The 13,311-nt window shown below is 41.9% G+C and overlaps 1 protein-coding gene across 4 annotated transcripts in view; it reads left to right on the top strand.

Annotated features, from left to right (window-relative positions):
* PRKDC (protein kinase, DNA-activated, catalytic subunit) overlaps positions 1-13,311 on the top strand; it is a 324,360-nt gene that overhangs the window by 38,009 nt on the left and 273,040 nt on the right. For all 4 annotated transcript variants that reach the window (XM_085898246.1, XM_085898245.1, XM_085898247.1 and 1 more), the window contains exons 13-18: positions 2,595-2,763; positions 3,015-3,064; positions 3,270-3,440; positions 7,058-7,201; positions 8,897-9,015; positions 12,041-12,200. In XM_085898246.1, the coding sequence (XP_085754372.1) occupies positions 2,595-2,763; positions 3,015-3,064; positions 3,270-3,440; positions 7,058-7,201; positions 8,897-9,015; positions 12,041-12,200 (813 nt within the window). The remainder of the gene's footprint in view (positions 1-2,594; positions 2,764-3,014; positions 3,065-3,269; positions 3,441-7,057; positions 7,202-8,896; positions 9,016-12,040; positions 12,201-13,311) is intronic.

The raw sequence follows: 13,311 nt of genomic DNA, 5'->3' as shown, positions 1-13,311 counted from the left end.
AGTCTCTCTCAGCAACCGCTCATTGGACACAAAGTGCTGACCAGCGATAGCCAAGGATTCTCCGAAGAGACCTGGTTCCAAAGGAATTAAGTCACTGTCTCAGATCCTTGGTCAGAGTCCAAGTCTCACATCTGTAGAGCAAGACTGGAAGTGTACTGTATGGCCGTAGCCCGGGTCGCGGTTGGTGGTCGTCACGTGGTTGGGGCTTCATATGTCACGACTCGCCCACTGGGGACTTGTAGCACGAGTAGCGTTAGAAGCAGCATGTACTGTCATTAGCAGTGGCCTGTAGGTCGTGTGCCTGTAGAGTGCATCGAGTACGTAATAAAGCGGAGTTACGGGCATCGTACGCTCACATTCTCGCTCGTGGCAATAAAGCAGGGTTGTGCTATCCCCTGGCTCGTGTCTGCCTCAGCGCACCTCTACCACAACATTACACCAAGGACCTGAAGACTCACACTTTCGTCCTGCACAGGCACCGGAAGCGCCACACATGGGGAGGGGGGTGGGGTTGCCCCCCCAAAATAGGTATTTGCAACAACATTGGTTCATTGGTAGGTGCATTTTGCTGATTCCATCCCACATTGACTTCTTCCTCAGTTTCATTGTTCTACCAGGTGAGTGCCGATGGGTAAATGGCACTCAGTGGGCTTGGCTGTGACTATAAGTGTGCTTATAATTGATGTGATTTATGCAATTGTATGTGCATGTGATGCATGCACTATTCTGTGTGACATATACATTTGGTATAGTCAAACCCAAATTCATATTTGATAATGATTTGCTTTGTGTCATATTTGTGTTGAGAAATATTATAATGAAGTGATTGAAGGGACAAGAACAGTCAAAACTAGAAGGGCACTCGGTAGAGCGCATACCTCCGTCACGTAATGCCTGATCCATGAGAACATATTGGGCCCAATACATTTTTGAAATATCAAGCTATATATCGTTTTTGGCCCTATCCCTCAATGGTGAATTATAATCACTTTCAAAATTAAATAATTCTCCTCTCCATATCTGGATTTGGATCTTCACCAAAATGGAATCATTTCTTCCTTGTCACACACACGTGTCCACCAAGTTTCGTGCGAATCCATCCACAAGTTTTTGAGATATCCTGCACACACACAGACAAACAGACAAACACACAAATGAAAAATCACTCATGGAGTGACAACTTAGCAAAACAGCACAAAGTAGAATGGCACTCGGTAGAGCGCATACCTCTGCCAGGTGGATCAGTTCACGTTTTGCATCCCACTGATGGGCTGGATCTGAACCAAAATCCAATCCTCTTGTTCTTGTCACCTATCCAACTCATCCACCTTGTTTTGTCATCACTCGTCCAAAACTTTTTGAGACTTAGTTTTTGGCCTGATCTATCAATTTTAGAAATTAGGCCTGTTTTGACGTTTTCATCTTAAAATTAATTGGTAGTTGAATTCAGTGACCTGAAATGAAAATGTTCTTCAAATTTCAAGTCAATCAGATGAAAATTGAGATTTTAGAAAATTTCACCTAAATTGGCCTTTTGGCCTATTTTGACCTTTTGGCCTATGTTTACCTCAAAATTAATAAGTGTTTGAATTCAGCGACCTGATGTGCAAATGCTCTTCAAATTTCAAGTCGATCAGATGAAAATTGAGCTTTTTAGAAAATTTGGCCCAAATTGGCCCATTGCCCTATGTAGACCTTTTGGCCTATGTTTACCTCAAAAATAGTAGGTGGTTGAATTCACTGACTGATACAGACATGAAGTCCGGAGGGGTGAAGGATATGGAAGACCAACTTCCACGTGCCCTTGGTCCAAAAAAAACGAGTGATCACATACCGGGACTTCCTCAACCTGTGGAAGTGTTTACTGGACTTGTAGTCACATGAAGGTGCCGATTGGTTGAACTGATGTTTGCAAATCCTGTTGAAATTTCAAATGAATCGGATGAAATTTGAGTACTTTATAAAATCTGGTCCCAAATCGGCCTATTGGCCAATGCAGACCTTTTTGATCGACCAAATTTTATGAACCTTCAATGCGGGACCGTCTCAGGGTCGGTGACATTAATCTCTGAAAATTTCGGAATGATCGGTTGAGCGGTTTGAGCTGGAGGTGAGCGGACAAACACACAAACTAACGAACACACAAACAAACAAACGGAGGTGATCAACATACTTGTCAAAAAAGAACATTTTTTTTTTGCCAAGTTACAAACAGAGGTGAAAACATAACTCCTTCACCTTTGATGGTGGAAGTAAAGTAGTGCAATTAACAAATGAGAACACCAGAAGTGTGTATCCAAAAAGCTTGTTTAATATTTGTCATATAATTAATATAACGCGAATGATGCTTTGTTCTTTGATCCAACTTAGCAGTGGTTTCCAGCAGTCAGTTTTGTGTTTGTCTTCATCACTTTCCGTGTATGCTTCACTGCCTTCGCATCATATTGGCTTTGAACAGAAAAAGGAAATATCTGATTGTCTAAATTTGATCATATTCATGCATTTGGAAAAGAGACTGCAATTGATCATGAATTAACTCTTTAAATCAGGAATATGTACAGATAACTTTTGGTCATTTATACCAACCCTGACAGGTTCCAGGAAGAAACGAGTCGATACTGGTGAGGCTGGCAGTTCTGCAGATGGATAATTATCCAAGCTACGGACCCCAGCTCGCCTCTGTCGTCCCTCGTTGTCTTTTGCGCCTATTTATTTCTCTTTCCGGCAAGGGTGCCTTACTCAGCTCTTTCCTCAAATCTGTTGGTGGGTTCAACTTTTACCACTCCTTCCATACTTGTCCATCCACCTACCTACTTTCCCTTTTCCTCATTCTCATTCTCTGTCTACTTGTATATATATATTTTTTCCTTGCTGCTGCTATATAACAATGTAATTTTGCCTGCTGGCTTTACCTCAAATATTTGTTTTGTTATTTTCTTATTTCTTTGTAATTTTTCATCATCCCATTTCTAAATTTGATCCACTGACTCATTTGCTCTGTTGTTTACCTGCAGTGCACCAGGCATTGGTCAGCATCTGTTCACGCACAGCTTCAAACTCTGATGTAGGTGCCCAGGACATGGGAGACAGGGATGGGTATTTTATTGGTGTTTTGGAGATGAAGTTATAGGAACAGTTCATTGCTTTCAGCTTCGTCTATTTCATATTTGTACCATATGCTACGAAACAGGATTTCATGATAAAATGTGATGCTGTGTTGTAGTTTTATACTCGTATTGTACACATACCTACACTTTGGCTGTGATCAGATTATGGAAGAGGCTTTTGAGGTTGACTCAGAGGGTGATGGCAGACAGTTCGGGGGGATGAAGGATATGGAGGACCAACTTCCACGTGGCCTTGGTCCAAAAAAACGAGTGATCACATACCGGGACTTCCTCAACCTGTGGAAGTGTCTACTCGGCTGTAGCCACATGAAGGTACTGATTGGTTGAACTGATGTCTTCAAATGCTGTACTGTCTCATTCAGCAAACACCTCTCCTCTTTGTCTCCCTCTATCCTACCTTTGTGAGCCCCTCTCACGACCCCTCACTTGTTTTTCTTTGCCTCTTCCTTGTTCCCCTAACCAAGCCTCAGGCCATTTGCTATTCCTATTATGTACTAGGTGTGCCTCCACATTGCTTTGCCATGGGTTTTATCAAAATACAGCATGTTGTACTTCACAAACATATTGTATACGTCTATCTGTGAATCTCAATGAGGATGTATAATGAAGTGAAATACACGAAAAAGAGGATTGTATACCTTGCTTTAGTGCTCAGTATGTGTTCCTGGAAAAGAGAGCACAAATCGAACCTGCGCAAAAAGGAGTCGTTATACCATTGTTTACATGGAGATGTTCCCGGCACCATTATGTTTTACGCATGAGCAGTATATTATGAGGTCTTTATTGGGGTAACGGTAATATTGTGGGTTTCGTTTCCCGACAGCATAACTTCTTACTTGTATGAATGCTTCTTTGGAGGTATCGGAAATAGCGCTAATAATTCGAATGGTGAAAATTATTTTACAAATAAAAAAAATAATGTTTTTTATTATAATAACACCAGTGAGTATTAACAAAAACGTAAAATATGTGCAAACATCAATAAATATTGTTATGGCTGTGGAAATTCGCAATACACCATAAAGGGTCCTCAGGTGAGATATATCGATAAGTCCATGTGTAGTTAGCCCAAACCCGTTGTTTAGAGGGATTATGTGTGATTCATTCGGGCTGCGACGCTTTAGTTAGCCGTTTTTCTATTGCTGTTGTTATTTTGGTGCAAGAACAACAACGAACATCGCCACAACCAACATCTCAACGATCACGCCATTCACTACACGACGCCAACAATCATGCCATTCATGCCATTCAACGAGCACCGTGCGGTCACGATCTCCGCGGGACGGATGAAAGGAGCGGAGTGGCAGCAGCAACAAGGGTGTGAAGGGGCATCTCCCGCCCAAAACGCCCGTGCAAATATCTCCTGCCCGAATCTTCCTTCCCTCGTCGTACGGTGCGTGGAGAAGAAAACCAACAATGCCTGTGGGGTTTTCCCACCATTTTTCCCCGCGCTTGGTGAGAAAGGGGTGGGGGTGGCGCATCCTCTCCCGTTTGGCGGATGCACGGTGTGACGTGGCTGGGGGTGAGGAACGCCCCCCTTCGAGGCATTTTCTGGAAGCGTCTCGAAGGAAGGAGGAGCCAAGAACGGGGCGGGGTGCGGGCGGAGCGAGGGGAGGAGCCCGACCCTACAAAAGGGTGGGCGTGGAGAGTCCCTGGTCGTCAGTTCCCTTGTCCCTGAATGAGAATTGTCGAGAGTTGTTGGAGAGTCCCTGCTTATGGTTCGTTCGTTCGGAGGGAGAGGTTGAGGTTCTGTTCGTTCGTTCGTTCGGGTCGGGCGGACGACACGTGCAGGCGTGAGGCACGAGCCCAGTGGACCACGCCGGAGGGATTCGGAGTTGCGTTCGCCAAGGACTCGACACGCTCAGGGAAGTCGCGACTTCCATTTCTTTTGGGTTCTGTGTAAACGTGTGTGTGTGGCGCCAGTCTGGTGAAGTAGAACTGTTTTAAGTGTTGCCGTGTGAATTGCATTATTCGGTTGTAGATCTGCGTGTGTCTCTTCGCTTGCTTTTATTCTGTTTTCTTGCTTGACTGTAATATACGTGCCTTCCGTGCTTCCATGAATAAATGTGCTTGTCCGATTGTTCCCCGTTTCGCTGCATCCTTTCCTTTGTTTGAATCTCCATCTTGCATCACGTAAGGGATTAATAGTGGGTTGAAAACACCCGGTAACTAATCTGAACCGTTAAGGTCGACGATAACTCCGCTCGGTTATCCCTGTAGCACGGAACGAGCCGCTTAAGCGGTTCGTGTCTGGAGTCGACCTGTGGCGTGGTACAACTCCTCGGTACGCTATCCGCGCGGGTACTTAGGGAAATCGACCGTTCGGCGATCGGACCCTATTTCGCGCGGGTAGAATGCGGACTGAGTTGTGGTGAGGTTAAACCCCCACCCGTGACTAGCTCCTGGCGTTGTTCCGAGAGGGTCACGACTGAATTGCATGTTCGGTGGGCGAAGCGGCCGCTATTGGCTACACGCGGTCGTTCGCACGCCGGCAGGGAGTGAATTCACAACAATATAATTGCAATCGCTCATACTTTGCTCAAACTCTGCCCCGACGTGGACACCCACTACATAGCAGAGGCGGGAAGAGGCTCATCCTGTTGCAAAATGAAGCAGAAAATGACACTGGTTGGCTCAAAGCGTGTGCATACAATACAAACGATGGCGGCTGTGTGTTTCCTCGGCGAGCACTGCGTGTCATGGATTTTCTTAAATTATTATGATTTTTTTTGTAAAAATTATCTCCAGGAGAACGAGCTCGACAGCGAATCAGCATTCTTTGGGGTCACATGAAGCGAGGTATTATATTACTGTAAATTGATTATCTTTGCAACAGTGCCATTTTGATGACACTACGACAGCAGCAACCCTTCAAAATAAAGTGTGTGTTACACACACACACACACACACACACACACACACACACACACACACACACACACACACACACACTTGTACAGTTTCGGTTTTGGCTATTCCTGAAATATAATGTTTCAAGGATTGCTATAAATTGTTAACCTCAAAACATGTTCCCTTACCTCAAGTACGAATCCCAACTTGTAAGCAAATGAATGGTTTCCTGACCTCATGGATAGGGTTTCAATACACACACACACACACACACACACACACACACACACACACACACACGGACACACACACACACACACACACACACACACACACACACACACGGACACACACACACACAAGGACACACACACACACACACACACACACACGGACACGGACACACACACACACACACACACACACACACACACACACACACACACACACACACACACACACACACACACACACACACACACACACACACACACACACACTGCCTTTTATTAGCGAACGTAGTGAGCTTCATACTCAACGCGTGCACATGAGAGAATAGGAAACAACAACAACAACAACAACAACAACAACGACAACACAATACCCTGGCAATTTGGAATCCGTGTCGTCGGCTATGACCCTTTTGCTTCCTGTTTTTGTCATGGGGAATGATGCGTCCCGGGAGATAAAGGCATCGTCGGAGACATGAAAGACCCAAATAATCAGACATGGTGTATATTTCCTCCACCGATTTTAATAAAGATATCTCCCGCATCATCAAAAAATAATTTTTAATCGTGATTTACATTATTTTATCGCTGATCCCGAATCCAGGTCGAAGTAACCGGAAATTGCAGCATCGAATGTAAGAATAATTCTACGTTAGCTTCTAGGCTTTGCCTATTCCATATTAGGATAGATAGATTGGAATGCAGCCTTCTTTGCATTTGCCAGTGATATAACTGATCAGCCATTCCTTTTGTTCAGTCAAAATACATGTAGAAGTCAATTGAGTTTGTTTAATTTCTCTGTCAAACCTCAAATTGTTTTTGCCTCCTTTTTTCACCCTGATGTCACAGGGTATAGTCTCAAGTCGGGGGACCAGTCATCTTACCTTGGTTGAACTTCAGAGGCTAATTGTTGATGAGTTTTTCTCATCCATCATCAAAACTCTCCATAAACTTGACCTGACTACTCTTGCTCCGCCATCACGTGACACTGAGGTCAGCTTCGTCATCTGATGATCTTGCTATGTTTCATTTGTAACCAACCTACCACTCCCCATAATAAATGTCTATTTGTCATGGTTGACATCTTGACTTGTTTGAAATATCAGTCTTGTTCTCCTTTTTCACATTCTACTGTAAATTTGTTTATTAACTGAAGAAGAAAAAAACTTTGTGTGTTCCTTTGTTGTTGTTGTTTTTATATTTGTTGTGTTAATAAAATGCATTTGAATAACATTTTTTTCATTTTATTTTTTGTTTTTTTTTAAAATGAAAAGTCATGGAGGAAGATCTTTGCCATTTTTAATGACAGGATCATTGTCCTTTTTTTCCTTTCTTATTTACTTGTATTTATTTATCAGACTTGACAAATATCTCAAATGATGTACTGTACATGTAGCAAGCCATTAGTTTAGACTTTAGAGCAATTTTTGATGAGCAGTGCATCCAAATACAATGTAGCTTTCAAACAAAATGGGGTGGACTTACAATTTTTGCCTGATCTCCACCAAATTTTGTATACTTGTTGGAAGTGAAGTACCTATGGCACCTCGACCACTTGTGAAGGGGGGTCGGGGGGGGGGGGTTGGCGGAGACGGCTTGCCAATGCTCCTGAAGAGAGCGGTGTTTCTAATGATCGTAAACACATGATGATGCTCAAGATGATTCAGTTGATGACAACAAAGAGAGTTGCATGTTAATTTATCCGCGTGAGTATAAAAGTTACCAAAGATGAAAAAAAAACTGCTTTGGTGTCAATTTCCCCATTAAATCAGATCCAGTTTGGATATCCAACATCAGACGTCATCGAGTCAAAAAAATTTGTGAAAAGAAAAAGAAAATTGTAATTTTTTTATTTAATTTTCTTTCACTCCCATGAATATGATAATTTAATTTTAATTGCTCAGGATAAATTTTATTTGCTTTAAAAATGTTGGGCAATTTTGGAAACGAAACTGTCTCTGTTCGATAGTATAAACTGATGTTGTACAATATCATATCGATGACATTTGCACCAGCACTTAGAGCTATGAACCTTTCCTAATTAAATATACCTTGTTTAATGGCCGCACCACTTGCTGTTTTAATTTTTATTATTGCACTCTTTTTATTTTATTTTGATGACTTGTAACCATGTCGTGCAATGTGAGGTCCCAAATCCTGCCGCACAGCCGAATAAGCCTCTCACTTGTTGCTGGGTATTTGAGTTATTAGGATATCCCACTCACATATCTGCTTATCACCAATCAAGGTGCATCTAAGCATCATGGTATTTTTTTTTCTGTGACACACAAAACCAGGTCTAGATCAGATTTCGGGTTGTGAAAATACCTCCTCGTGGCTGATCAAAGCATCTCTAAATGATATGCCAAAGCAATATCAATTCCTGCATCATAAAACACATGAGTTATTCATTTAGTCGTACAAACACCTCCATACTAGGCCTGATGTTTATGGAGAACGAGTAGGGTCAAACTCCGAAACAAAGAAAGCATCTTTATATAGCCCCAATGCATACTCCACCTCAATTTCCTTGAAAGTATGTTGTTCTTTTTTTTGTCTGTCTGTGACATTTTATTGGTGAGTAAATGCACTTTACTTGAAGTTTAGCAGTTATGTTTGCTTTTGTGTTGGTAAAAGTTATTGTTTGTACATACTGGATTTTTAATAGTGCGTGTTCTCTTTTGTCAGGTTTCCAGTATTGACATGGTTTGTGAAGAGGGACGTGAGACTTTTGACACATTGCCTACTGTTCAACCAGCTCAGCCATATGATTTAAAGTGCCTCCACGTTTTGGCAGAGTTCTGTCGGTTTGTTGCTCATTCACCACTCTCTTCTGGCTTCCCCTGCGTGTTGGGTGACTCGTTCAATAAAATCTTAGAGAAGGCTGGTGTGCAAAACCTAAGTGATTACCCTGGCCTTTATGGTGACTCTTAATATTAGTTTTCATCATAAGATGGCCGTGGAGATTGACGTACTTAAAATATCTTCTTAAAATACTGCTCTCATAATTAGGGAAAAAAAATAGGACTGGAAACCAAAAATTGATCTCCCGAACCTGCAGTTTGTGTGTTCACGGCTTTTTCGCTGATATACTTTGTGACTTATGTTACAAATGATGTATCTCATGGGAAATAGCTGCTTGTTTAGTCTGTTTAACTAGCTAGACAATTATTTTGTCTTTTGAAACCAAATTTCTGCATCAAGGAAATGCATGGATCTGCTATTTTGTAGAAGCCTTGCCCGTCTTAGCAATGCTGAGCTGGTCCCGACCAGTTTTCAAGCAAAGTGATGATTTCTAAGGCATTTTAATACGAATTCCTTGTGAATAGAAAATACCAGGTTTTTATTTGTTTATTTTGTACAGAAGATCAAGTCTCATGGAAGAGAAAGGTGACGGATGGCAACGAGCCAATGAACTTGCAGTGTGACTACAACTGGACTCACTAAACAAATGAATAAGGATCTGTACGTTTCCACTGCTCTATACATTTCTGATAATGTACACACTGATTTCCTTCCTTTTGGTTATTTTTTTCTTCTTTAAAATACCCCCTTCTTTACCTGCGATCTTTACTACCCCAATTAATCCTATCAAATCTCAGCATCTTGCACTTTACTGTTTTCTTCCTCCTCTCTTTCTCCCTTCTTTTCCTGTTTGTTCATTTTATTGCTTGCTGCCTCCACCAGTTGCCCCAATGCCAGTGTTGCCTTTGTGCCCTCTGTCATCTTTCTTTTCTCATGAGCTCAGATTTTGTAAACAAACAAACGAACAGAATAAACCAATGTCACCCGCAGGGTGACCCGTATCTTGCCAAAAGGTGACCACGTGTGACTTATTTAAGGTCACACTGAGGTGAACAGAGCTGCTATCCACCAGGAGCGACTCCTTGAGGAATATCCGCCTACGAGAGATTCCGATGAGAATCGTTCTACAGAGTAACCATGAAAATATGCGTTTGCCTCATAACGTCACCAAATGACGTCATAATGTCTCAAGCTTGACATATCTAGAAAGCACTCATCGAGGTGTTCAATTTGAGGTACTACACGATATGGTTCCTAAAACTTGAAAATTTGACCTTGGGGTCAAATATGTTTGACCTCAGGTGCTAACCATGAAGGTCAAGGCCAATCGCCACCAAAAATTAATCAGCTGAGCGCCAGACCATTAACTATATTCCCATGAAGTTTGAAGACGATCCGATCAAAATTACTCAAAAAATAAGGGTTTCGTTAACTCCCCTGATTTGCGACAAAGTGACCTTGACCTTTGACCTTGACCTTCAAAATTTTGTGCACTGAAAGGGACCTCTATAGGCCTCTGATATGCGAAGTTACAAAAATTTCCAATGATAACTCTGCTCTGCAGAATTTTTTATACGTGATTACAGACAAAAAAAACAAAAAACATACAAGCTGACTGACATATCTTGCAAAAACTTCGTTTTGGCAAGATAAAAAGCCATTTGAAATATGTTCATTATCCCATTCTCACATTTTCCAGGGACAGTCAATTCAATATACATTAAATCGCATTCTTATGTCAGTAAGGTCATATAAAGTCCAATGGACGACTTGGAACCTCAACTACACAGTGAATCCTTCTTGATTTGAACATTGCACAGATTTTTGAACTATAATGTATACATTAACCATAAAGTCAGGGACAGTAGGTTGCCAGAAGTGACTTTGTGGTGCTTGAGCGTTGTACATTAACACCCGTCTCTGCAGACGTGTGTACACGAACACTACTTTATCACTTGACAGACTGGCAGGATGCATATTGGAAGACTGTGTAATGGATTCGTGGAATCTTCGTCTGGAACAGTTGAACTTGTGCTCACTGAATTTTTTTCGACACTCGTTTGGGAATGCGTTTGTGGACGGCCAAATCCAGTACCTACGTGCAGCGCTCAAGCTGAGTTTCCCAGCTTGGGAAATGAGATGAATTCTCCTTTTAATCAGACAGGATACCTTTCCAGATATTTCCAACCCCAATAAAGTGTTTCACCAGCGGCCATGAAAATAATGCTGTTTTTGGGGGAGTTTATTTATTTAGTTATTTATTACTCCACCGAATCAAAACTAGTTGCAGTCGCAAAATTGTTTCTGCTACAGATTAGTAAATATTTCACTTTCTTTCCATGTAAACTCATCAAAAGGCTTTTGAGAACACATTTTGTTTGGTGGGGGATAAAAACCATCCAGGCAAAAACAACATGCGTGAGCAAGCTCCCGTGCCAAACGTTTCTTTATTTTTTTCATCCAAAAGCTGATGGATTCATCACTCCTTTGAAATCAACAAGTGATAGAGGTTGTTTGGATTTCCTTGAAATACTCGTTTAAAATCACCCAGACGAGAAATGGAATGTGGAAGTAGAGGGCAATGTATGAGGTTATGCAATTACCATGTTATTGAAAATATGTGGAAAATCCAGAGCATTAGTTATCTCTGCCTTTCATTTCCATTGCGGGTTCATAGATTTATCTAATTTTCAAATTAATAACTCCATTTTCGAGATATCTGGAGGGTTTTTTTTTTAATGCCATTTGGATTTACTTTTTACATCATTTGTTTGCTTGTATGTTGTAATATTCAGTGTTTGCACATTATAATCCTGGTTATATTCACATAATTTGTTCACCAGATTCACCCTGGGGCATGTATTTTTTATTTTTGTAATTTCATTAAATCTATTTATTTTGGCGATGTTTGAATAACCAACAAAAGTTATACAAGATTGGAGTCGTGTAGACCTCAGGTATATTTTTCATTAAGCCTCCTGCAGATTCACTTACTTATTTATTTGACTGTCTTTGATGATTGGGCAGGGACCTCATGCACGAAAGTTTACTCTCTCAACTTGATCACTGGCTTTGGCCTTTTGGTCATGAACTAATGGTCTTGGCCACCAAACACCCGTTCGCGAGTGGACTTTACCGCCTGCTCGCTGTTACAGCACACGGTGCCACAGTAACGCGGCATTTTTTGGTGAGTGATATCAATGGGAAATTGGGTAATGAGAGGGAAGTTGTTTGGCAGTCTTTGGGGTAAGGTGAAAAAGGGGAAGGATTTGTAACAGGGTAATAGAAAGAAGTGAATGATGAAAATGGTAGTTGCATATTAAGTGAAGGCGCAGATTAAATAACTTGTATTTTATGTTGTATTTTCACATGCAAGATCTGCTCGCCATGATAATCATTTGAGGGAATTTTGTTTCTGTATTGAGGAGGTGGGATAAGGTACACTACATGGCCAAAAGTATGCAGACACCCCTTCTAATTCGTGGATTTGTCTATTTCAGCCACACCCATTGCTAACAGGTGTATAAAATCAAGCACACAGCCATGAAATCTCCACAGACAAACATTGGTAGGAGAATGGGCCACACTGAAAAGCACAGTGACTTTCATCATGGCACCATCATCAGATGCCACCTTTCCAACAAGTCAGTTCGTCAAATTTCTGCCCTGATAGAGCTGTTCCGGTCAACTGCAAGTGTTGTTATTGTGAAGTGGAAACATATAGCAGCAACAACAGCTCAGTCGCGAAGTGGTAGGCCACACAAGCTCGCAGAACAGGACTGCCGAGTGCTGAAGCACGTAGCGTGGAAAAATCGTCTATCGTCTGTTCCAACACTCACGACCGAGTTCCAAACTGACTCTGGAAGCAACATCAGCACAAGCACTGTTCACAGAGAGCTTCATGAAATGGTTTTCCATGGCCGAGCAGCCGCACACAAGCCTAAGATCACCAAGCGCAATGCCAAGCGTCAGATGGAGTGGTGTAAAAGCTCACCGCCATTTGACTCTGGAGCAGTCAAAACACGTTCTCTGAAGTGATGAATCACGCTTCACCATCTGGCAGTCTGAGAGACGAATCTGGGTTTGGCAGATGCCAGGAGAACGCTAACTGTCTGAATGCATAGTGCCAACTGTAAAGTTTGGGAGAGGATAAATCATGGTCTGGGGCTCTTTTTCATGGTTCTGGCTTGGCCCCTTCATTCCAGTGAAGGGAAAACTTAATGCTACAGCATACAATGACATTCTCGATGATTCTGTGCTTCCAACTTTGTGGCAACAGTTTTGGGAAGGCCCTTTCC

This window comes from Eptatretus burgeri, chromosome 10 (genome assembly GCF_056783735.1).
Source record: "Eptatretus burgeri isolate ZD-2024b chromosome 10, Ebu_testis_v1, whole genome shotgun sequence".
Taxonomy (NCBI): domain Eukaryota; kingdom Metazoa; phylum Chordata; class Myxini; order Myxiniformes; family Myxinidae; genus Eptatretus; species Eptatretus burgeri.
The sequence above is the reverse complement of the archived record's forward strand: the minus strand, read 5'-3'. Positions and strand labels throughout refer to the sequence as shown.